The 26,915-nt window shown below is 37.7% G+C and overlaps 1 protein-coding gene across 49 annotated transcripts in view; it reads left to right on the forward strand.

Moving 5' to 3' along the window:
- adgrl2a (adhesion G protein-coupled receptor L2a) overlaps window positions 1-26,915 on the forward strand; it is a 134,422-nt gene that overhangs the window by 14,198 nt on the left and 93,309 nt on the right. For 48 of the 49 annotated variants that reach the window (XR_003596882.1, XM_028028073.1, XM_028028072.1 and 45 more), the window contains exon 2: window positions 15,609-15,793. Coding sequence is in view for 48 of the 49 variants with exons in the window: in XM_028028073.1 (XP_027883874.1) it covers window positions 15,718-15,793 (76 nt within the window). In the remaining variant the exon portion in view is untranslated. Of the gene's footprint in view, window positions 7-15,608; window positions 15,794-26,915 lie in introns of all 49 variants that reach the window. The other variant, XM_028028037.1, reaches the window with a different exon arrangement.

Here is a 26,915-nt window from a genome sequence, read left to right on the forward strand (position 1 = left end):
AAAAAAGTTGAAGAGAAAAGATGAAAAAGCAAATGGAAAACTACTGCCGTAACTTTACTAGCCTCAGATTTAAATTCATGTCTTGCAGGAATCGCATGAGGTAAAGTGGAGCCCTGGGTGGTACTTTGTTGACTTTTAAACTAGGCTTGCAGAGAATATGCTAATGATTAATCTAAAACATGCTTTTACGCAGTGACAATACTTATTTCGATAATTAGCACAAAATTTGCACTAATTATGTAATTATAAATAATTACATGTAGGATAATTTTTTACATATTTGTATGCTTATTCTTTTTATAAAAATTTAAGGTTAGAAAAAAAATAATATACATGAAAATATGAATATGTCCTGGACTCCATATTGCAGTGTGATTTCTTAAGGTAGGAAGCTGTGTTTTCTGGCAAGACGTGTGGAGCTTTGATTGCGCCGCCGTGAAGCAGAATTGACCTTGTGTGTCAGAATGAGCTTTTTCTGCACCCTGTTTCTCGCGGAGCACTCTTAGAGCGAAATGGCCTTAGGAGGAGTTGTTCCTGACAGAGATGCATTGTCTCAGCCAGCCAATAAACCACGGCACTGAGTGGCTACATCTGTGAACCTCATCTTGACTACAGTGTGGGGCTAGCAACAACACGGCAACTGTCACAGCTGCACCTGCTGCTGTCTCAGTACAGAGCCTCCCTCTCTGCTGCCCACAGTGCCGCATCACTCGGCCTGCCGTGACAAGCCAGAGGCGATGGTCTGTGCTTGGGTCAGCTGGAGAGAAACTTCTAGAGAGAGTGTTTTGAAGACAGAGGACAAAGTGTCAGACCTGAGAGGAGATGTTAGGATAAAAATTCTGCCCTGAGGGCTCAGATTTGGTTCTGTTGGAGCTTGGATGTAAGATTCTGTCTGTAAAGCATAGCAGAGTTTAGAAGTGCTTGGCTTGGTGAAATCTAGCAACATATTTGCCCACCTATTCAGACCACAGATTTTTCACACACTCCTGATTGTGAATAATGAAGTTATTATTATTTTGTTAACCAATGTGGTTTCATGTGATGCTTAAAGTAGATATACGATATAAAAACACATAAGCAAATATTGTTTTTGCAAAAACACTGAACACTCGAAAATTTTAAATAAGAAGGACAAAATATGCTGTTGAAAACGACTGTTGAGCTGATTGTGCGTGATAACACAGCCATCATGCTGTCTCAGGAAAAAAAAAAAAAAAGATTATTGGAAGAGAAATATGCCGAAAGGATTTTCAGCCAGGAGAAGTGATGCAACATGTCCACTTTCCTGCCAAATTGAACTTAGGAGTGTGAAAAGAAATGCAGGGACATGAGGACTGGGGCTGACGTGCATGCAGATAGTGTGGGATTAACACAGATTGAGCGACAGTGGCCGGTGACTTCTTTTTACAGCTTTGCTTGTACAGCTGTGCCAGGCCGGGCGTTCACAGCTGCCTTTTGGTTCCAACTCCTCCTCCACTGTTGTAAGGAAGAGGTAATGAGTGTCTTAAATACTGTAGTCAAGTTGCTCCACTGGGGTGTGTGTGTGTTTGAATGAAGATGTGAAATTATTCAGGCATTTTGAAATTCAGAATGCTTAATATCGACACCTCATCACGTCTCCCTCCTGATCTGATCTCTTTGACAACAGTACAAGAAAAATACATCCACAGACTGCCCTAATAATTCATCATGCCTGTTTCTAAATGAGGTGTGAGGCAGCTCTGCTGGTGTGAATTCTGCTATAAATCACACATGCTCTCGCTGCTTTATCCATTAGACCGACCTGTTTGTCTAATTCGGCTTGTGAGTCTTGAGCAGACTGATGTTAGTAATTGAGATGAGTGTGGGAACTGCAGCTTTTGCTTTGCATTGACATGTTGTTTTCTGTGAGCGAAATGTGGACAAGCAAATAGTTAAAAGGTTGCTAACATTTTAAGTTGGGCACATGTCAAATGCTTATTTTATTTTTTGTCAATCATCGATTATCTTTTCTGCTGCCTGAGTGGGAACTACATTTGCGATCTTTTAAATTAAATTACTCAATCTAAACAGCAAAGAAGTATATTTCTGTGTGTTTTTATATATTAAAGTTACCTTAAAAAATCTTACATTTATTCCACTTTTTTTTAATTAGATGCAAAAATAAGTTAGGGTGATGTTTTTTTTCTAGACTGTTAAATGTATGCTGCAATAAATAAATACAAATAATAATTTACTAGGATTTTCTTTAAACATATGTTTTACTTGTAAATTAAACATCAGTTAGAGCAAAAGGGCGGTGATGTGTGTGAACTACAGTGTCATTTTATCACAGCAAGTTTAATGATGATAGACGTAAATCTATGTCAAAGCTGAACAAACTACACTACCTTATGAAAGCCCAGCAACCCACAATTCATTTTTAGCTTTTGCTTCAGCAACAGAACCAATGTGATAAGTGCTGTTCTGTCGTAGTTGATGGAAATGTGGAAAAAAGAAAAGCTGTGTAAAGAGGACAGTCAAAAGGAGAACAGTTTGGAGGAGAAAGGTGGTAGTGCAGAAACGTGCATTTTCTTTCTTTTTTTTTTCATTTCGTCATTGCAAAAAGTAGAGCCAGTGGAGTTTCTGTCATTCATCAGTCTGAGCTGATTACCAGTGAGTCTGGAGTGAGCTGACAGGATGCGGCTCTCGCAGCTATTACCATCAGGCGGGCCCCGGGGTAGGCGGGGAGGTGTGGGCAGGCTCAGAGAGGCCAAGAACTGAGGGGTGGAAAGGTTTCCCTCGTTTTAACTCGGAGCATTACTCTGAATGCGTTCGTTTTGTCCAGTTAGCTATCACACTGTTAAAAGATCTGGCCAAGATTAGCACTTGCTTTGAAAGCAGTGGTGCTGAAATGTAGCTACCAGACATCGCAGCACAAACTACCAGTGGTTTTCTCACTGCTTGTGCTGGTTTACTCTTTACAGCAAGAGCTGAAGAAGGGATCTTTTATTTTGTCACCTGAAAGGGTGGTTGAGGTTCTCCGCATAATGAAACCAGTATAGGAAGAGGGGGGAGGGCTTCACGGCGTGGCTCAACTACAGTGGGGACATTTTCTTGTTGCGTTGAATGTTCATATATTTATAAATGAAAAAAAACAATAATCAAGATAGCTACAGTTGTGCGTGTATGTAATGGCTCTTAACCGAAGTGCTAATTGTTACTGTAGATATTTTGATCTGTAAGCATTACAAGAATTACAGGCAGAATATTCAAAAGGCTATGAATGAATATTTATAAACTAGAGATGAAAATGTTCCTTTGAAGTCATGTTGCTGTTTTTAACTGGTGATTCGTAGTCACATTTATTTCATATTTTTTGGCTCTGCAAGGAGCAACAATCTAAGATGCATGCTGTTTAAACATATTTATTTTTCATCTTTTACTGTTTAAATCCTTCACTCCTTAAATTATTATTTTTTTATTTTTTACTTGTGCTGGGCTGAAAAACACATTCAGATTGTCCGTGGAGAGAAATGTTAGGTTGCACCTGCTCACTCATGTCAACCTTAACCAGCTGCTGTTTTTGCTTCTTTTTCAGTGACAATGTAAAAATGATTTCCTTGTTTGACATAGATGGCTTTGGAAAATTTCATTTCTCACTTGAGATGAAGGAAAATAAAGTCTTGGGTTCTTGTGGCTTAAGAACCCTCTTGCTGTGTAAATATATCTTTTAATACAGAGATAGCTTTTGTTTATCACATTAGCAAAACAACTAAGCTTAATTTCTAATGTAGTCTATAGGAATAGAATTGACATTTTTACTTTTTTACAATAATTTTAAGTAAAAATGCCACCGTTTTATTGTGTTATTGTATTACTAGAAAAATATGTACATGTAACATAATTTACCTGCTTTTATTAAAAAAAACAACACAATTATTGTTACCGCACCAAAAGCAATTTAACAGATCAATTATTACAGTTTTAAAAATGTAACCTGTCACATTTATGTATTTTGATTTTTTTTTAAGTTCCTGAAATTAAGATTATTAATCAAGTGGATAATAAGTACAATCGTATATTTTTTGTTTTGTGGTCCTGAAACAACAAAAATAAAATTTTAGCCTGGTAGCTGTGGCTTTAAAAGTTTAGTTTCCATGGCACAGCTCTGTTTTTCATGACCTGACATATATTTTAAAGCTGTCTTTCTCAAAAGTAAGGAAAAAGCATAATAGCCTTCTTTAAGCCACCTGACTGGTAGAGGGCAACATCTGATGGGGGAGGGGCAACGCATCATTATTCTATGCTCCTTTCAGCCAGAAAACACTCATCCCTCTAGCACTTTTTCTGGAACCTCATAGAAAGTATTGCAAATATTTCTACAATACGTCATACAACACGTTCTACGAAGCACTAATTTTACGTTTTTAAACTAGACGTGTGTCAGTGTCAGAATCTTACAACATAATAACTGTAAATACAATATATTTCCCTTTGTTAAAAAAAAAGAATGCATCAAATTAAAACAAATACAAAAAATATTCCTACTTCTCCCAAATTACCAATGCTCATTGTTTGTGACATTAGTAATGAAGTTTAATCTATAGTTTTTAGTTGATACATTATCCTGTTGGGCTGTACACTCTGCTGTCATCTGCTTTTCAGTCATGCCGATCCCAGCATGTGCACTGTAGTTTCAAAACAGCGATACTTTAATAAGAGTAATTAAATTCTGAAAATATCTCCAAACAGGAATTTGTATTTTTGTTGCAAATGAAGAAAAGGTACAGTAGCTGTCTGTCAGATAGTTGACAAGCAGTGCGAGTAACAGGTGGGGGAGGAGCAGCACTGCATTACTCTGTGCTCTGATCACTCCCGACACTTTATCTGGCTTCTTATTAAAATGTCTTTGAAACCGTAACTTTTTAGAAAACCGTGATATACTGTATTACAAGGAACTGGCTTATGCCTGTAATCTGCTATTAAGTTTAATGAAATTCTGGTTTGCAGCTCTGCTCTGAATGGTCAGTCTTATTAGGAAACCTCCCCAGCACAGGCTCTTGTACAAGCACTACACTCTTTCACTCAGACCTTTCTTTTATTACACTCACTCCATATTCATAGCGAGTCTTACCCCCCTGTTATTATTGTGTGCAACTTAAATTGTGCCAATTATACTTCAGTGGATTACCTGCACAGAGACACACAGATTAGAATCTGCTTCCTGCTAGCTCCCGTCGTGGCAGTTCAAAGGTGCGACCTGAGTGGCAGCCCGCTATCGTTTGCCAGGGCACAAAATTGGTCAGCCTCTTAGAATTTGTTTGGGAGTATGAATCCCTTTGGTATTCAAAACAGGGTGGGTCTTATGACAGGGAGATAATTTCCCTGTGAATGTTTTATCACTGGGGCCGCTCAACAGTCTCTTGTATCTGCTCGCTCACTCCCCTTGTATTTCCAGATTTCCAGACTTTGGTCCAGATTTTCATAAGAAAGTATACACGAAGAAAGGCCCCTGTTTGTTTCCCCTTCTCTCCCCTTTTATTGTTATCACAAAAGAGCAAACACATTTTCAACGTACACAAGGTGCAGAAGCAGTGATTGCTGTATCAAGTGTCCTGCTGTGAGTGGCAGAGGATGATAACATAAGCCACAGACCAATTTACATTTTTTTTTCCCCAAATCATGTCAAGTCTAAATTATGGTGAGTTGGGTGTTTTCTGGAAATTTTAAAAATTCCCTTTTCTTGCCTTTAAAGAAATTTTTTACGGCTTTAACACATTTTTGAGGTGTGGTGGGTGATTTTTGCCAAATATAACTCTCACACATTCAGTATGGCTAAAGACACAAGTTTCCCTCTTGGTATCTATAATTGACATTTTTAATAAAACTTTATTTTGCCACATGTAAAAAAAGCCTTCCTTAGTTCCCAAATAGGATGGGTCCTTTGAACATACAGGACTGACAACCGACTACACCCATTGAAACTGGGAGATGGAACAAACCAATCTGTGCTTGTTTGCATCACAATCCCACTCGGGATGCTGATGTTATGCAAATGAGCAAATTGGAGAAGGCTCAGCTCCAAAACTGTCCTCTCTCTTTCACGGCTGAAGGTGGGAGAGGCCAAAGGAGTAGTGACACCGGGACCGCATGAAGGAAATCTAATAAAGCAGCCGGAAAATTCAAAGCAACTTAAATTGTACCCGCTCCCGTCCTGGTGCTGTTTGTGCATGCCACATTAGCTGCGTTTTCTTTTTGTGCGCTGTTTCATCCTGTTTTTATTCTTGTTAAAAAAAAAAAAAAAGATATACTTCAAAAAAAAGGATTTTTGTTTCAAGAGGGGGAAAATGCATTTTAGAGTTTTTCTATGCATTTGGGAAGAGCGGGCGAATATCCCTTCTTCGGATTTAACAATCACCATTATACCTGTCAGAGCAGTACTGAGTGAAGATTTAGGGCTGACAAGTGATTGCATTCAGGAAAGACTACACCCACCTTCTTTTGTCTGAGCTTCCTGACAAGACACAGTGCTATACCTTGTTTTAGCATGACATACGCCGCTTTCCCTCTCTTTTTTGACAAAGGCATTCGTTCCATCTTTCTAGATTGAAAATAGATATGGCAGCACTGGGATAGAAATATGCAAGTAGGCTGCACTGCATCCACTCCACCACTGTAATTGTTTTTATGTCGTATTGCTTGTGCTGCAAGGGTGAGGCCCTCTTTCTATTTTAGTGACAACTGAGATTATGCAGCGTCCCCACCTTATTTTGCCTGTGTTTGTCCTTGCTCTGAGCTACAGAAAGGTTAAAAGCCTCAATTAGAAAATGAGACAAGGTTGGCGACATTGTGTGCGATGCCTTAGATTTCGGAGGAATTAACAAGACTTAATCTTGAGCCTTGTGTAAAGATTTCGCTTTTCAAGGAAATCTAGAAATAGTGTGAGGTGAAAATGAGGAGAAATTATTTGACTGGTAAACGTACTATTCACAAAGCAGACATGTAGCTGAATGAGCCAACAAAGGAGATGCAGCTTTCATTTCTTTCAAAGATAATAGTGCAATCTCTCTTTTGTTTCTCAATGCTAAGATGAACAAAACATAGAATACAGTAGACAAATGACTTATTGTCCCGCTTGCCTCCTTGCAAATGTACATTTGCTTCTCACAAGTCATCTTCTCAGTTACCTTCGTTATGTTTTGTGTTGCTGCCCACTACCTGAAAAATTAATCATCCTGTTTAATAACGCCTCATGATCACAGTGCATTATTGATGAAGAGATCCTTAATAGAGAAGATGGAGCCAGTTTTTCTATTCATTTTAAAGAGGAGGGAAGAAGGTCACATACATTGCTTACTGGTACATCTTGGGGTAAATGATGAGTATTACTGCAATAGACTGAAAAGAGACCAAGATCATTTTTGATTCCAAAAGGTCTACAAAAACGTCTAGAAAAACACAGATAACAGAAACTGAATAATCCAGATCAATTTTAAGTTCAGTTTGTAGACACGCCAGGACATTTTCTTATTTTGTTGGGCAGACAAATACCGATAAACTGTCTCAAAGTCCACTTTATTTATTTAATTCTACACTGTTTTTGAAAGATGTTAAAATTCCTGTATCCATTGACTGTGACTGTGCTCCCCACTTATATCAGTAAACACCTATGAAAGATCACAACCCCAAAAGTTTGACAGTATCACTGTATTGGCAAACAGTTTTATACCATGTGTAAATGGTATGATGTAATTGCTTTTGTTTAACACATATACCAATCAGCTCATAGCTTGCAACTGGTAGTTTTAAAGCAAGCTAATGGGTGGTGCTCCATTAGTTTTACAACTTGAATCTCTCTGTTTTTTCATCTGTAAATAGCCATGTTTGCCTTCAGTGTATGCATGAGAAAGTCTAATGGCACTTATGCCAGCTATGTTATTTTCAGTGTTCAGCAACAAGTGATGGAGCACAGCTTCATTATTGTGTACCAACAAAATTTACAGCCACCCTGCCATTTACTCTGGCATATTATTGAAATGATGTTATTGTTTTTTAGGAACTGTATGATGTATTTGGGTTTTTTTAAGTTATTTATTTAAACAAGATGAAAAATACAACATGCTCAGCACCCTAACAAAGGTCATTAATGTTTTTAGACATTGTGACCCAAAATGGTGCATTTCTTCTTTAACTTTGGTTAGCAAGGCATTAATTTTTGCTTGTTTTTGCAAAAATCAGCATAAATGAAGTCGAGCTGAAATATAGAAGATGAGTTTGAAAACATTTCTGGATTTATTGTTACTATACATCGATCCATTTTGACTAATATTACTTTAGCAAACTGGATCACACACATGCAAAAAAAATGTCTTTTGTGGTGTCCTAAAGTGTTCCTTGGGCACCAACCATGCTAAGTATTTATGTGCACAAACTAATTGGATTTGGCTTGTGGACAAAGGAGTATATACTATGTACTGCATTCGCTGTGGGTGTTTCAAGGTGAATCATGGTGTGTCAAGGACTTATTGGACTTGATTGGCAGGCACTATCACCATGAGATGCCCATATAATGGCAGGGCTCTCTGTTCCTGACCTGCCCATTTATCTTGCTGTATTAATGTCAGCCTATTAATTCCTAAGCGGAGGAACATTTGGCAAAGACACCGTTAACAGTCTTGGCTGAGTCACTCTTATCTCAGCAGACCTGAAAGGAATAGTTTTGTGCTATCAGTGAGTGGAAATGACATTTTGAAACTTCATTCGAGATAATCCACTTCACTTCCTGGTAAAACATCAAAATTAGAACAAAAAAACTGATGGAAGATGTATTAAAACTTTGCTATAGTGAAAAATCACCTTGCTATAATCCATGTGGACAGACAGGTGTGGATATCTTAAAATGCTGATAGGATTTCTCTTCCATTGCTTGAATGATTATATATATACACACTATTTCTGTGTGGTTGTGATTGTTCCATGCAGGTCTGTGATTGTGACATTGCACACATTGATATTGTAATGATAGCAATTCCATATACTGTATTTTATTCTTGATGCATAAATGGGAATACATTTGTGATTTCTGTATTTTCTTCTTAGATTTAAAACTCTCTTCAATTTGAAAAAAATCTGCAGTTTGTTTTTCCTCTAGGTTTGTTAAAAAAGAGAAAAGCTTAAATGTCACTGTTTTTCATAAATACTGTTCATTCCATAAATTTTGATTCCAATGGTCAGTTCTTTCAAATTTTTTAGTTTTACCTCTAAAGATATTGATGTCTTTCCCGGGTTTGGCTTTGTTTAGTTGCAATATGTCCGGACCAGGGGGAAGAGCGCTAATCGATTAATTGAGTGGCTCATAAAAATGATGAATAGAGGAAACACTAAGAGCAATGAGCATGACATGCACCACGCTTCTGTCACACGCTCTGTCTGTTGTTTGCCACTGTGTATTTAGTGGAAGCGTGGCCTGCATTTGAGGTAGGCAATGATTCATCACATTACCATCCGCAGAACTAAAAACAATTGTTTTTATGTCCTCTCAGATGATGAAATGGATTTGATAATACCTTAAAGTCATAGGTGGCTGACTGACCCAGTGCATCTGAAAGAGACATAAAAAATCTCAGCTGGCATACTTGTATAATAAGGTCTTTGTATTTTTTATATTCCAAGACACATTTATGAGTTCCTTTTGTTTTCAAACACATCTGATCTTTTTGTCATTGTCCTCTGTCAGCCTCCAACTTCAGCCCCACGTTGCTCCCCTGCTGAGCTGTCCTGTCACGCAGCATGCATGTTTGACCTGGTCTTTCACAGGCTTAGCTCCTGTCAGGGTTCAGGGACTACGTTTGGGGCACCCGGTAGTCACACAGCGTTTGGTTGGGTGTCACTCAGCTCCTTCGACTCTAGGCCGCTCTCAATCATTCCCTCCGTGGAGGGGTCAGCCTCTGATTCCTCCCTGCCCGATATCTGACTCGGCGGGGCTCCCCGACTCATCTGATCGCCAAGCCTGATCTCTCAGTGCCGGAGTGTGAATTTTCTGATTTGCCCTTGCAAATTGTACATCTTCAGCAGAGTCAAAGCAAGGATCCGAATTGCTTTTGGAGGAATATATTTCCTCTACAGCTGAGACAGTGTATTTTTGACTGAGTCTTTTATCCCCTGGTCTTTTTATTTTTTTTTTCGTCTTTAAATCGGGCAATAGAATCTGAGATATCAGGAGCCTCGTAGGGTATATGAATTCATTTATGAGGAATGCTGTTAGGAAAACCAAGTATAAACCAAGTGCACTTCTTCTATTTCAACCTGTGGTGGTGTGTTGCTCTGTTCCTCAGGATTTACATTTCAGTCAATCTCTGCTGCCACAATTTCCTCCCCTTGCATTTCAGTGATGATCTGTGACAATTAACATCCCAACTTTTTTCTGAGTTTTTTTTTTAAGGTTGAGGGCTAATTGGAGGGTCAAGCAAGACTTGCAAGCTGTCAGCCTTTTATTGTATCTTAAGCTCCCCCTCCTCCACTCAATCTCTTTATTCTAGGTCCCCCTTCATTCTCTCGTACCCTGTTTTAGAGAATGGTCCAACTCTTCTTCTATTCTCGTGTGACCCTCTAACAACTAGAGATGGACAACTGGGAGCTTTGTCTTGGAAGCCTAACATTCTTTTCACATCTGCCTCTTGTTTTCAGACCCCCCACTGCATTTAAATTTCAAACTGTCCTGAATCAACCTTCCTTCCCTCCCCACTAATAGCTCCCTTCCTCCCAGTTACTAAGCCTTTTATTTTCTTTCTCTTAAAAGGACCAACTGCTTCCTAGTTTTACATATTTGACACTCAGTTGTTGACTATAAACCATTCTGTTGTATTGTGAGTATATGGAGCGCACATATGTTTAAAGCCTGTGGGCCCACGCCCCTGTGGCTTCCCAATTTCTCAGGGTACTTAAACATCTGTCTGGGCCAGCTTCATATTTAGCCCGAGCTCTGTGTTGTCTGCCGCCATTTTAGTAATCTGTGCTTAAAAATCACAGAACATTGGCCACTGGTCATGTGTGCAATGAATAACAAGCAGTGTTGTTGTCGTCGGTCCGCTTCCGTCTGTTCAGAAACTCCAAATACAGCGGTGCATTGTTACTAAAGACTAAACTTATTGTGCAGTTTCACCTAAGCCGATGGGCATACAGAAAGCAAGCTGAGGCGGGATTGCCGGCAGTTTTTTGTTATGAGGCAGAGAGACAAAAAAGGAACCCCCAGCTGAGAGGGGAGACCTCAACTCATTTAATGAGGAGAACGGCAGTCAGGCAGTCTCCCCACACCCTGCGCCTTTGGTGTCTCAGCATGTTAAACACTCACAGCATGACGCAAAATATATTAAAGTATAGGACTGTTATCGTCAATTTACACAACACCCCAATCCCCCTGTACAAGGAATCTACATTCTGCGTATTTTTCGTAGCAGGAGGTCTCTGCAGGCTTGAAGACAGAACTGTCAAAGGCATCTCGTCTTTTGTCTTCACATTCCGACACATGACTCCTGTTGGTTGTGCTTGCTTTTGTTGCTGTGCAGTGATGACAAGGCAGGAGAAAGAATAATCATACTGTTTCAGCACTCCTATCTCAGACTGAGCCTTAAAATGATTGTTTATATATAAATATGAACACCTTAAGCCACTGACGCAAACAACCATCCAAAGACACAGACTAAGTTTTGGCCATTATGAGATCAAACTGATAACCTTGAATGAAAACACGTGATCTAACTCCTTGTATTTAAAACCAAAAAGCAACTATTCTGCTTACTGCTGCAAAATCCTAGCAATTTACTGATTATTATGGCTTGATATAAAGAACATTTCGTTGTTTCTGTATTAGTTTTTGACAAATTGTCAAAGATGTGTGACAAAAGCTTCTTTTTTTTTCAATTAATACTGGCATTAAATTTCCACAAAATAATGATTTAAATTACTCCGTTTTGAACCACAAATTAACTTAATCAGTGACTGTGGTAAATCCACTCACATTTAGACATCATGTGGAAACAAAGCAAAATATTTTAGTTTTACAAAAAATACTTATTTATGTGGACAAGGCTTAAATAAATTTACTGAGATCTTATAAGCATCTAAGTGAATCAATTTTCTTAAATGTTTTAGTCACAGCTGAGCAGTTAAGTAGCTCGTGCGTAATTACATATTTTTACATTAAGCAAATTTTATAAAATTTTTCAGCTAATTTGGATGGAATGACTCTATATTTTGTGACGTCTTTTTTAAGAGACACCTGCAATACATGGTTGTGCTGGTTTTAGCCTGAACTGTGTGTGCAATCGCTTAAATAATTCATCACTGCCAGATTAATGCTATACAGCAGTTGCTCAAATAATGGCACCATGTCTAGGTTGTGGTAGGTGCTTCAAGGTTTCTAGCAAGTAGACTGTACTTCTGATAGTAGCTGTACTTTTAAATTAGAGTATTGGCTTATGTGATCTTTGGGGGGGAAAAAAAAGTATCTGATTCGTAAAATAATCATCTCTGTAATAAATCGTCTTATTTCAAATTAAGCTTCTTAAAATGTGTTTATTAAATACATAAGAAAACTGAGCACATATTATATGAACCAAGTAAATATTTTAGTTAAAGAGGATTTTCAAAATATATCACTTTATGCAAGGAAGAATAAGAATTAAATTGGATTATCATCATTAAGTACATATATTCTAATCTAAGAACAAAACAACAGGCACTAAGACTTTGTGCCCGGATGAGAATTCCTAATCCTATATACTAAAAAGCCCTACTGTGGAGACAATCAGCTTAAGGTCTCATTATAATGTATGGACCGTGAGTGTGGGCAGTAGCCGCTTCCCAGATATATTTAATTGGTGCCACATGCCCTAATAAAAAGCAAGTGGCAGAGTTTTGTGGCAATCCAATATGTTTGGTCTCTGTGATCAGCTTTCATTTGTCAAACCTCACAACTGCACATTATTCCTCTGAAACTAAATACGCTGTGGCTGTGTGTGTTCTGCTCCTGTTAACCTCTCTTAATGACTCCAAAATTAGAGGTCTCAGGTGAGGAGCAATGTCATACCAGATGAACTGATTATGGCAGGTTTAATTATAACTTTGGCGGCAAATGCGTGCGCTCTGCATGTTTTCTCACTGATGAATTATTACGATGCCTGAGAACTCAGACAAAACAGATCAAAGAGCCTTCAGGCGCTGGTTATCCTCCAGCATGGAGGTGACAGCTGAAGCTGATTTGTGCAGTTCTGACTGTACATAACAACACAAATCCTCCCTGTCTTCTCTGTTGAGTTTTTTTTTTCATTTGCTGACAGTGTGAGCTGTATAAAATTCGCTCCCTCGAATCTTAAACAATCGCAAGCTGTAGATACAAAAAAAAAATAAAATGAAATGATGTTTTTCAATGTGGAAAAAAAAGAGAAAACTGTTTCTAATGGGGTCCTGTGTGCCTTGTTGCCCGAGTGATGCCACATCCCATGGTGAATGTGCTAATGGTTCATGGGAGCAAGAGGATGGAGCTTAACCCAGCGGTGTAAACACACAGACAAAAGGGAGCCGTTAGTAGTGTGAAACACATGCCTGGGCGTGCAGGTAAGCATTGGGTTTCACCGCACAAGGCTCCACCACTGGATCCATGGTGGGGAGGAGGTCATCTGCTTTTGTAGCAGAATGTGAGCAAAACAAACTTTCAGGCTTATACCACCGAGACAGGTATGGATGAGGTGGGAAGGGGAGGAGTTCTGGTTTGGAGAAATGTCAGAGAGAAGGGAGGGTGTGATGAGGGTATAGATTGGAGAGATTAAGTGGTTTGTGGTCAGTCTCGAGACAGAGAAGTGACCATTTGTTTGGCAGTGTTTGTTTATTTGTCTTGGGTATGGGGGAAGAAACAGGCACAAAACTTAAGGGTAGATGGGAGTGCTCTTACTTTTTAACCTCTTTTGGAAGTGACATCCCGCTGCTAGAATTAGATTCACATCAAGAATTCACATGAATTAATCCAACTTAGGTTTTAGGTAATATTTTTTAATGCCAAAGTGCAGTTTCAGTTGTGTTTACTTTGGGTAATAAATCATATATTTTAAAATGATAAACCTCAGCTGCCATTGGATAATCATTTCCAAAATTACATTTCTTTCTGCACTAAAAATTAGACTAACATAATAACCGTGTCGAAAATATAGTGTCATGTTATCTTTGCAAAAATCTGTGACAAGAATGTGTGCTATCATCTTATTGTTTTGGTTCAGTATCAAAAAACAAAAATATGTCTACGACAAAAAAAATTATTGGCATTGATTAATACAACTCATGCAATGTATGTATTGTTTTCCAAATTTCTACTAGATTTAGTGGAAGCTTCAAAGTAAATGTCCTCATTGTGGAGAATACTATACTTTTTTGCCCAGTTTTGACTTTATTTTACTTTTTATCAAAATAGGAAGTTAATTTTAGTGTATAAATTATTCGGGCTATCTTTTCAGGTACTTTGCAGTCAAGTGCTTAGGAGATCTGCCACAAGTGGCTTAGTAGCACTAGTTGTAATAAAACGATGGTACTCCGTTGCTTTTCAAACTTTAACTGTCAGGGATTTTTGTGACAATTTTAAATATTTTCAAACATCGGAGGTGGAGGAGGGGTGAGGCTGTGTTACACTTGAGCCTGGCAACAAAAGACCCAGCATTGTAATTATTGGCATTATCAGATACAACAAGATGTTGTTTTTTTTTTTTCAGTAAAATGGCTGCAGATCTTAGGAACAATTTAATCATGTTTTTCTTGTTTGTCTTTGAAATCTTTTAAAAATCTTGGTTAACTTTGCCAGGAACCAGTCTATTTTTTTTGTATTGTGGGACTGTAATATACATAAACATAATATAGGAATCATGATGTTTTCTGTGGCACTGTTGGTAGCACTGTTGCCTTTCAGAAAGAAGGCCCTGGGTTGAAATCCTGACATAGGATCTTTTAGCATTGAATTTGCATGTTCTGTCCTGTGCATGTGTAGGTTCTCTGTAGGTACTTCAGCTTACTCTTACTGTCAAAAAACAAGACTTATAAGTTATTTTGCCTCTCTAAATTGTCCTTAGGTTTGAAGGCGTATACATGGTTGCTTGTCCCGTGTGTTTCTATGTTGTCCTTTGATTGACGTGTCCAGGGTGTACTCTGCCTCTCGCCCAATGTCAGCTGGAGATGGGATCAACCCATTCACAGCACCATAAGCAGGTATAGACAATAAATGAATGGATATTTTCTGGATCACGTAAAAAAATACACATATACACATGTTTGATGAGGTTAGTATTATTTAGTTATTGGTCATGAGGGAATGGACAGGGTGGGGCATATCTGTTTCAACACAACAATGCCTGCTCTCACCCTGCTCCCCCATCCTGCTAGTGAAATGTTTAGTATTTAGCTGCCATTAAGGGATTTCTCTCTTGAGGATTATTGACCTTCTGGGCTTATTTTAGTGGTGTGCGTGGGTTTGTAGCTTTTCACAGCTTAAGGTTTGTCACATCTCTTCATTGGAATGAAACATCAAAGGGCTTCAGAACGCGAGTGTATTCCTCAGGGGCAAAATTTCATAACTGAACTAAATGATGTCTTTTTGGTCTTTGTTGCAGGGAAGAAGATCGATAATGAGCATCTCTGAGACCAGTTGGCTTGGGCTTTTCTGATCAGAAGCTGTTACCCACAACACTAACCTGCCACAAATCATCAATACTCAGCACCATGGCATGCAGCCTGCGGACACTACACACCTTTTGCTGGTTTCTCATCACTTTAAACCAAGTACACTCCACAGAGGGTAAGTATATCAGAGTTTTGTCTTTGCTGGTTTTTAAAAATTATACTGATTTATCATGTCATTTTGTTTTGAATAAGTTATATTTCAAGTTGATGCAGCCCCAGATTATTATTTTTTTTTTTATTGAGCTGCCGCATGTGGAAATATAGCATGCAGTAATTCTGAACCAAGCCAAATCAGGCACTGCTTTTGTGAGTAATACAGTTTTCAGGACAGCGGGCAGAGACGGATAGAGGGGATAATCTTGAGTGGTTTCATTAGTTGTTAAATTGTGATTTGTCTGAGATTTTCTGCTTGAAAGCGTCAGTTGTTCCCAGTGGCATCAGAGCTGGATCTGTTTGTACATTCCTCGCTTTTTAATGCTCGCCGTCATGGAAATACATGCCGCAGATTTCACACCTCAAAAAACATCAAGCTCAAATGTCTTGTAATCACACTTCATTAAGTTTTGATTAAATCAGTCCTGGCTTTGTTGTAACCACAAGTTTTACGTGTCCAATGTTTAACCACAAGGTTGAAAAGTAACACACTAAATGTTTTATGATTGAATTTACAGTACACTGAAGCTGGCGTATTTTTGTGTGTAATGTAAGTGGGGCTAATAAAATTCTGTGTAAAGATGACAGCTGTCAAAGCTCTGGCTAAGCCGTCATTTAAGTTCAGTAATCAAAAACTCAAGGGTGCAAGGTGGGATTTTAACAACACGCCTTATTGACGGTATAGCGAATCATATTGGCGTAAATGGTAATAGCATATTATGCGCATACCATCTGGATGTCATTTGATCTTTCCTTTTAAAAAATGGAAACATAATTCTCTGATCTCTACAGGCATCAATCACATTTGTAAAACTTCAGCCATAAAAATGCCTCAAAAGCAGCTTTGCTCAGTCAGATGGTTTCCATTAAATGTGAGAATATTTCTCAACCATAAACTTGATCGAATATCAAAGTATGCAGTGTTATATAGATAATTAAAAATAGAAAACCAAGAAATCACATTTCCATGAGTTTTCACAAACTACCATGAATCTAAAAATCACCTGTGGTAAATTCAGCTGATTTGGACTTGATTTGGAAAGGTACACATCTGTTTATATAAGATCCAACAATTGACAGTGCATGTCAGAGCACATGCACCAAGCATGAAGTCAAAGGCATTATCTTTAGACCTCCAACACAGGATTGTCTTAAGGCACAATTCTGGGGAAGGATACAATTCCCCTGCTTTGAAAAACGGTTCTGCTGCTTTGAAGAGTTCAGTGAGCTCAGTGGCCTCCATCGTTTGTAAATGGAAGACTAAAGTGACACTTTCTGGCAAACTTGCAAAAAGCTTTATGTGACTAAAAACAAACACAGTAATCACACGATTCCCACTATAAAAGATGGTGTTGGTAGTATTATTTAGGGCTTCACAATATATAATAAATTGTTACTGCAACTTTACTCTAGGCAATGTACATTTTGCAAATAACTTTTGGGACCAGGTAGTTATTCAAATACCATAAAATATGGACTTATATGACTGTAATATACAATGTAACTTGTTTAATGCAGTACAAAAAGCTTTAGAAAGCAAAGCAGGGGTGGTCAAGTCATTAAAAAAATACAAGTAAGCTTTTTTTAATTATTGAACAGCAGACTCTGGCAAGAAGCAACATTTTCAGTGCAAACTTGCCAAGATGGAAACATTGAACTTTATTGTTTTTAATTTAATATTTTTTTTCTCCAATTGTTAAACAGGCAAAGACTACATTTGCTAAGATCCAAAGTAGAAAGACATGAAAATTTTAACTGTTTATTTATCGCAAGCCATATCATTAGCACATTATTCACTCATACTATCACATTATTCACTCATACTATCACATATTGCATGTTTTCCTAATATGGTGCAGCCCTAATATTATGCAGTGGAGATGTTTTTTATAAGGAGACTGAGAAGATGGTAATAGTTTATGGGAAAAGAATCGTGCCATTTGCAGGACAATCCTAAAAAACTGTAAGGCTACAAAAGATTTAAAAGGAACATATCATAAAAATCCACTTTTTTAGCCCTTAAATAAATTTTTATGTACTTTGAGTGTCTAGGAGTGCATTTATTTTCTCTCGATGCTGTGTAGACATCTTTGCTCTTTTTGAATTATATTTTTCAGTCTATTCATTTTTCTTTTTTGCCTATAACATTTTCTGGTCTATTAAGTCACTGTATTTGCTACGGAACTGCTAAGTCATGACTTCCAACTAATCAGTTTTGTGAATTCGACACTTTTTTTTCTTGCTGCGATTTATGTCCAAGTTCAGTTACGCCAAAGTTGCAAGTAGACAACTGAAAATGTTCGGTTCTAGCCCACATTAGTCCTCAAGATTCCTTACGTTGTCCCCTTCCTCAAAGCTTCTTCAAAGCATCTGGTTAAATTTTATTTCACTTGGAAGTGTACCCACAATAGTGGGGAAAGTCCCGCTTGTTTGAGCAAAGCACTTAAGGAGGAGTCCTCCAGCAACCTCAGCTAGTATCAAGAGGGATTTTCCAAAATACTTTTTCTGATTGAGGAGTCAGGTCCTTCTCTCTAGGGAAACAAGGGACACAGCAAAGTGGTAAGCCCCTAATGATGCTAAAATGACAACAAAGCTTATTTTAGACCATGAATTTTGTGTGTTTATATTGACGTCCTGGTCTGTTTGATAGCCTTCGAGTCTTTTGTTTCTGTTAACACTGTGTGTTAGTTTTTAGCTGCCTCTATGAGGATAAAGCTGTACTGCATGTTTTGAATATTTGTCTTTCAGTCGTAATTTTTGTCTTGGGGAACACATGATCCAAATGCATTTGGTGATGTTCTTGACGCTCTCATTAGCTATCTTCTAATTATATTGAGACTTTGTTTACTTCATTTACATTGCGGCAATATTAATATTTTAATAGGTATCTCACATGCATGGACGCTATAGTTAAACTGTACTCCATATTGTAGGTAGTTGTTGTGGATGGAGAGGGTGTAAAAACAGTAATAATACCATTGTAATGCATTCATTTGAGTGCATGATTCTGCAGATTGATGGTCTTCATTCTCCTGCTCTGGGTCAGACTCTGGCTCAAACATGCAAGACTGAATGGACAAGTCTTCTGTTGTTGACATCTTTGATAAACTTTGGGATGACATATTTCTCTGCCAGTAGATAATTGTGTCACTGCTATGAAAGTAGACAAATGGCAGAACGGGGTGGAGTGAAACGCTCTACGACCGGGAGGGGGGCGGGGCACGAAGACACGTCTCAGAACAGGGTAACCGAGGGGTTTGTGGCGCCACAATAACGAGGAATTCAGACCAAATCATTGCAGTTCTACTTTACATAGACCATAAGGGAATGATTTACATGTGAAAAGGACGGCTTTAAAACCATGATATGTCCACTCTAAGACTGAAGCAGAGGTTCATCTACAAGCAGAACAAGCTATATTAGAATGATTCATTTGTTAAAATCGTGAAAAACTAAACCGAATTGACCAGTTTTGCCAAGAATACATTTTCTTTACATACTCTCTGTCCAATCTGATTGTGCTTGAAATATTTTCAAAGAAGCTTCAGAGCAGGTAGTGACACACCCAAAACATGTGCAGCTATAATCCCAGAAACAAGGGCATCTATTAAATCAGAGGGTGAATACATACGCAAGGCACCCTTTTTAGATTTGTGTTTGTATAAAAACATTAAAACTGTGTGATTTTGCATCTATGTCGTGAGTATGTTCTACTGCTTTTGGTTTATAATACACATTTAAATAATGACGGACAATTAAATCTATGTGTAATTAGTGTCGAAGTGATATAGAAGTGAATTGTTGGCAGGTTGTTTAACCCTCTGCTTGAAAATGAACAGAGTAAGCAATATAATACACTGATGAATTGCCAGCATCTTAATGTTGGAGTGGCAGGTTGAAAAAAATTGGTTATTTATTATTTTGACATTTTTCATTCATCCTTTTCTCTTTGCCTCTAATATTATCCTACCCCCTTTACGTCTTTTCCCTTTTCCTATTTCAGTCTCACAGATCAGCCCAGAAACAGTTCATTACAAACAATATCCCTTAGTAAACATGCTTCATTAAACTGCCTCTACCCCTAATATCTTTTTAATGCATTTTTATAATTGAATTAAATGGGTTAGTGGAATGCTATAAATAGTTTGAAGTTGGTTTGTTTCCCCCTTTTTTCTGCACCTGAAACGTGTGTATTTATATGCTGTATAAACACACGTACCAGACTGAGAATGCAGCTATGGAGGGCAGGAAGTTTGACCTCCTTCTCTATACATTCTTCACATTTGACTTCCCTGGTTGGACACGTGTCCACGAGTATGTCTGTTTTATTTACTCAGCTGACTCACAAGGTTTTCTAAGCTTTTGTCTCCTGTTTTCCTTTTCGCTATGCTCACATTTCTATTCTGAAGAATTGCTTGTTTGCTTCAGTAACCCTCAGAGTTACTGGCATTAGTTTTTAGATTGATTTGTGTTATTATTTTAATTACACTGTATTTACAGAGCAGAGCGCTGTCGATTGCTAAATTACCCCATGGCTTATGGCATCAAAAATTAATAATATAGCACAATAAAGTTTAAAGTCATGGTCCTACCACAACAATTATGTGTAATTTGTTATAATACAAGTTGTTTAGATGGTGTAATTTTCACTACCATTGCTTTATTATGACTGTTATCCTGCTTAAGCCCACAAGAGCCTTGTGAACCAGCAATATTGTAATCATCATTTATGATTGAGATCAACTATCATCTGGGGTTTTATTGAAGAATGTTTATTTCTTAGATTTTATAGTTCCTGTGTCTATAAGTCAGCTAAAGGTTAGAGACATGAAGGGAAAGTTATCTCGATCAACGACAAATGCTTTACCTATTAAGATCTCTGCCTTTTCTCTGTTTGGTTCTGAAGCTTGATAGAAAGATGAAACAAAAATACTTTATTAAAATAGTGAAGTCTCACAGTGCTTGAATAATAAATAAATAAATAAATAAATAGAGCAAAAGTAGGACCTTGCTCTATAATGGCAAATAAATGATAATAGTATGAATATGAAAATATGAAAAAAAGCCAACCAATGACTAATTTCATAACCACATTGCCATTTCATCCCAACTTACTTCCATTTGAACCCATAACTAAATAAATATGAAGTCATGTATTATGTCTTAGTTTATTTTTCTTGGGATATAGGTATTTTGATAAGTAATGTAGATTGATTTTAATATTTTTTATATAGCAGCTTGTTTCTGTTGAATGTTGTTCTGATCCCCACTTGGTTGAGTAAAATTTGAAGATCTAAAACTGATTTGACTCCTTATCAAGCCGAAGTGCTTTGTACCACCCACTACTGGTAAATATTTAAAATTAGATTCACATAATCACGCTTACTAGCAGCAGACTATGCGCAGATTAAAGAAATGTACTAAAATAATGTTTTGTTAAGTGAATGTGATGTATATTTAGTGAAAAAGTCTGTTATGAGATTACCAAAACAGTAAATGTACAAACTGACCAAACACATAACAAAGACTACAAAATTAAAAGAATTGCAAGGTAAATCAAAAATAAACCATAAACTAAGTAAAAAATCTAAACTAAATATAGTGTAACATTAAACAAAATTTATATCTCATATTAGTCTAAAATGTGTACAAAGTGCAGATTTTGATTTCTCTATGTGAAAGGTTCTAATTAGTGTTTTTTCCCTTCTTTTTTGTTTACATTTTCTTAGAAAGCAAAAAAAAAGTTCAAATATATTGAAAATTGAAGTTGAATTTTTATTAAGATAAATTGGAGAATGTACTGACTCCAACAGCATAACATGGACTCAGAGCAGAGTGACAAGGCTTTCTGTTGTTCTTAATCTTTGTGCACAGACTAATTCTGAGCCAAGAAAAATCCTCTTATTTCATAGAAAGTGACAGCTACAATGAGAAGAGGCTTTAAGCATAATCACTTTGTATGATATTCATGACTAAATCGGGGATCATAGTTCTGCCAGTTTATTGTCTTAAGTTTCACTGAACTGAGTCTATATTCTAAGCGCACGTCGGTTATAGATATTCTTTTTACATAGTAGTGTTTTTGTTGGGACTGATATTGTCATACATAACACATTTTGCAAAGCCATTATGGTAAAATGTGAACACTTATTTTTTTTTAAATACCTTGATGACCGTTTTAAAGAAGTTCAAACATTGTAGACCTGGAAGTCTCTGACTTATCTTTGTTTTTGTTTTGCATGAGTGTACGTTTGCCATGTAGAATTCCAAGTAATCTTCTTCAAGTTATTTTCCCTTTATGCTGCTGGTGGTCCTTTTATATATGAATATATAAACTTTTTTTTGTTCACAAACAAGCAGTGATGATTTACCCTTGCAAGGCATGATTAAATTGGCTTACATGTTTTCCAAAATAATGTAGTCACATCTGGTGGGATTGCAGGGATTTGCATGTATCAGTGACAGAATTGCAATTCACACCTAGCTCAGTCACAGACTCTTTTCAAAACCTTCCCCAAAGATTGTTGGAATTATGGAGAGGCAAAATGAGATGGCACGGTGAAGATTGTGTGTCAAGAGGTGTGGAGTCGATTTATGTTTGCAACCTGCAACATAGAGTGCTGGGAATACTTTGTTCGCTTTATTTTTATTATTTTGTTTTTGCATAAAAATATTTTGTGTGTGTGTGTGTGTTCAATAGAAGTATTTTGAAATCATCAGAGAATCTGAACCGATGATTACCCTTACTATGTTGGTTAAATGCTTTTAAGGAGTTGGTTTTCTGAAGCAGGTCGTGCCATGTTCAGAACAGACAAGGTTCACTAAATGGGTCACCTGCGGTTTCATCAAACCATAAACAAATATTTCTTTAGAATTTAGCTTTTCATTCCCCTTTAACAAAAAAAAAGTTTTTAGAGGCGAAACCTGCAAGGACAAGCCTAGCACAGGGATTTTCTGTCTTTCCACACACTCTGAAACCTCGCCATTGTTTCCCCTCGAAGCTTGAAATGTTTAAAGTACTTGAGGTTTCTCAAAGGGAACAGGGAAGGGCACCTTTAAAAGCACTCTTTTTGTATCGCAGGAAGGAGAAGAAGAGAAGACTTAAAACCTTCATCTCAAAGTCAATGAAGTGAAATAGACAATCAAGGTGTTCTGAAATCTAATTACTGGACTGTAAAGCCCAGGGCTTAAAATGAGCCAGAACCTGCAAGAACAGGATCCAGCACCTCCCAGTGATGTTCCATTTAGATGTTTAACGACTAAAAATACTTATACTGTCTCACTTTCTATCTTTTTTCCTTCCTTTCTTTCTTTCTTACTTTTTTATTTAATAACCTCTTTTCTGTCTTGTCCCTGTTCTGGTTTTGTAATAAGGACAAACTGTTAGTGTGAGGAAAACAAATTAATCATTTAACATCTGATCTGATCAGATCTGATACTTAAAATTCCCAAAACAGAAGATAAATGTGACGTGATATCTTCTTTCTAAACACCCTGTGTATATATGTACTGAATTGTCTTAAAAAATTAAAGTGCTGATTGTGTGCGCTTATCCATAGTTACCGTACTTAATATTAACTTTAAAATGCTGTGGAAACTTTATATACATTTTAAGCATGACTTTTAAAATCTGTTTTACTTACTGAACATTCAATGCAGTACCCAGAATGCTCAGAGTAAAGTGATACGTATTTGTTTTGGTCTGTGCGCTTTAAGGAGTGTGAGCTTGTTTTGTTTTTCTACCACTTTGTTGATGTCATCTTGGTTGTTTGAGGTAGACTGCGGGATCCGGCCTCCCTGCGGAGCCAGGCAGCCGTGGGGTTTGTGTACGTAGGCCGACCACACTGTCATGTCTCTTTCATCGCCAGCCAGGCTTGGCCAATACGGAGATAAGGAGACAATGACTGGGAGAGCGAGCAGTGGCAAGGTGTAACCACAGCCCCTGGGTCTCCTCCCTGCCGAGTACTTCAAATCCTCATTAGGATTTTCAGCAAAGGAAGAAGGGATTTTCAGGATTAGGGCTTTGTCACAGCTGGCTCCAGGTCGGTGTTTGTCATGCAAGAGCATGGCAGAACTCTGACATATTGCTAACCCCCCTCCTCCTGTCTAACACAGACGCTGCCTTCACCTGGCTACTGAGGCAGTCAATGTATGTTCCACTGACCTCAAATGCTTGATGCTTACAATTGTTAACCTGCTGCCTTTGCTAAGCATTTTAAAGAACTTTCGAGTAGCTTTTGTCATGTGTCTGTTGATTCATGTTGCAGTGTCAGTGTTTGTTGGATATTAATGCAGAGTTAACCTTGGAAAACATATTTAGTTTGATGTTTACAGTCCTAATCCATAAGTCTTATGAACACGTCAGCCATGATTTTGATGCAGCTGTTCAGACAGGAGGCTCACTGCTATGCTTTAATCTTTCCCCTTCATATTTTTGTATAGCAAAAGTACTAAATGGTCTTCCCTGAAACTATTTCTTCCCTAAGCTTGCTTGCCTTTTACAAATAAAGTTTGTAAAATAGGTATCTCTTCTAAAAAGCTATGACCTGCCAATACTGGTTGTAGCTGGTTCCAGTTGCTCTTTTAAGAGCTGTAATTAACAGCATTAAGCAAAATGTAGGCTTTTTGTTGTTGCAGTCTGTTGCTTACAGACATGATGCTCTTGCATCTTAGCTTGTAAACTGTACTTCAAAAACATTAACTTAACAAAAATAACATGTTCAGTGCACCACAGTCTTTTTAGATAATCAGCATGCATTGGTAGCTTTAACCAGCCAATGTATAATTGGAAGAATAGATAATTTCCCACCTTGACTGTAAGAAAGCAGTTAGTGTAAAACAGGACTTTAGAGATTTATAATCAAGACAAAATAATTTGGAGTTGACATTTTAGATATTTTACAGCACCTTTTTTATCACCTCAGATTAGGTAGCATTCTAACTATGAAATACAGTCTCTGTGTATTCTTAGCCTTGCTTGAAATTTTCTAATAGGCTTCCAACAATTCAAAATCCACTATGTTCCTTAACAGAGTTTAAACATTTATATATTTAAAGAGCATTCCAGGTATGGGCTGAAGTCGGCTGACCGTTCAGTTATCTTGCTACTTGCACACTGAAGAGTGTTGTTGTTGTTGGCGCAAACTGTCACCGCTTAGGTATTGAGTGTCAACCGAAGTGGATCAGATCAGATTTCATGAGAAGCCTGTCATCAGTCAGGGTCGGTCAAGCTGTAAGTTTAACAATTTTGTTAACCAGTCTATTTCTTGGGATATTCCCACTTTGTAAATATGAACAAACACTTTTCCTTTGAAAGAAAGTGGCTATTTCTTTGAGGTCACAGTCTCATTACACTAAACAAAAGGCCCCTGTTTCCTGACATGTTACTCAGTCTCTCAGATTTGAACTTAGCATTAAAACTGTCTTCTATAATTCTCAAGACTCTTACTGGATAAGAAGGTTTCAAATAGGTCCCATCCTAGATTAGCCATATACTTACATGTCCCTATCTGCCTTATGCTTTACAGCCACAGCTTATCTCACTTTGTTCTTGCCCTGTTAATCAGGGACACTCCTCCATGTACATTTTTTTGTTTGCTTCTAGGTTTTATATTTGTTTCATTAGTCATAAATCTTAGCTCGTCGTCAAGATTTACTGTTAAATGTTCTGATTTATGTGACAAACAATTGCTTATATGTTGTGAGAAAGACTCAAAGCTATTTACGCGATAGCAACAAGATAAAATAGCGATGCCTCTTTAGTTTTGAAATGTTTTGCCATTGGTGGCGCTTACATAGTTGACATCAAGGACTCCAGACAAACGGAAAGCAAGGACTTCTGATGAAGTGCTGTCTGGAAGGGGCGGATGGAGAGAATGTTTTTGATTATCCACTGTATAAGGTCTCTCAAACAGGAACCACCATGTACAACTTGCGCCTGACAAATGAAGCAGGTCAAAGGGCAAATGCAGGTTTGTTTTTTGCTGTTATGATGTGGAATGTAACAGTTATTAATCTGCAGAGTTCAGGTCGCATAAGATTGCAGCGTGCCAATTTTCTCTCTCTTTCTCGTGAGTCATACAGATTGGAATATTTTAGAGCATTATATAATCTGTTTTTAATAGAATTTCACTGTGGACATTACAATTCTGATTTCCTCTGCAAGAGAAATTACATCCATTTATCAATGTGAGCAGCCTGGTCCCATTCCACTTTTGGGTTTAACAAAAGAGCAAAGAGAAGGATGGAGTCATTGAAGTGGTCTTGAGCTTCTTTTATTAAACCAGGCAGATTCCATAGCAGCTGAAACGTCTCACGCAAACAACAGCAATTTGTGTTTAAGGGGTAGATAATTACATTTCCATTGTGAGGACACTGCTGAAAAACATCCTCATGGGACAGCGTTTGTTCGGTTTGGATGGAATGCAAGAAATACCTACTGCGGGACATGTAACGACAGAATGTGTTAAGAGAAGATGATATACTCTAAGGCTCGTGATTTCACAGATTTTACAGTCTGCTCTCATGGGTCGGTCGTAAGATATCCTTTCTTGCCCTTAGTGGAATCCTTTTTGTCCTCTTGCTTTCATTCCTGATTTAGTACAGCTATAAATCCAGAGAAGGGTCTTGTAAACGAGGGGTGGTGAAACTACGCCCATAAATAAAAAGGATTTAGAAGCAGGGCCTTTTTCAAAGAACTCTAAAGTCACATTTATGTGGCTTGTTAACTCACAGGATTTAACTAATGCATTTAGTATTATTTTTTTTCTTGTTTGTGTAGGATTTCCGTTAAGGCTAAACTCTTAATTTAAACTCGCACTTAGTAAATCAGCCAAGAATATCCACTTGTTTAGCGATAAGTTTGTTTTTTTTGTGCTAATTTTTGGTGGTCTTTCTAAATCAGCATGCTGAAATCCTGACATGTTGGTTTACTTGATGTCAGGCTGAACATATACCAGTTCACGCTATTAGTGCTCTGGCACTATAAGTTGACCTCATGTGATTCAGCCTTTGACCTTGTGAGTTATAGTGACCCCTGAGTGCTTTTGCACGTCAGGCCTCAGGCTTTTCCCTACTCTTGGATA

The sequence above is a fragment of the Xiphophorus couchianus genome, chromosome 9 (assembly GCF_001444195.1).
Source record: "Xiphophorus couchianus chromosome 9, X_couchianus-1.0, whole genome shotgun sequence".
NCBI classification, from domain to species: Eukaryota; Metazoa; Chordata; class Actinopteri; order Cyprinodontiformes; family Poeciliidae; genus Xiphophorus; species Xiphophorus couchianus.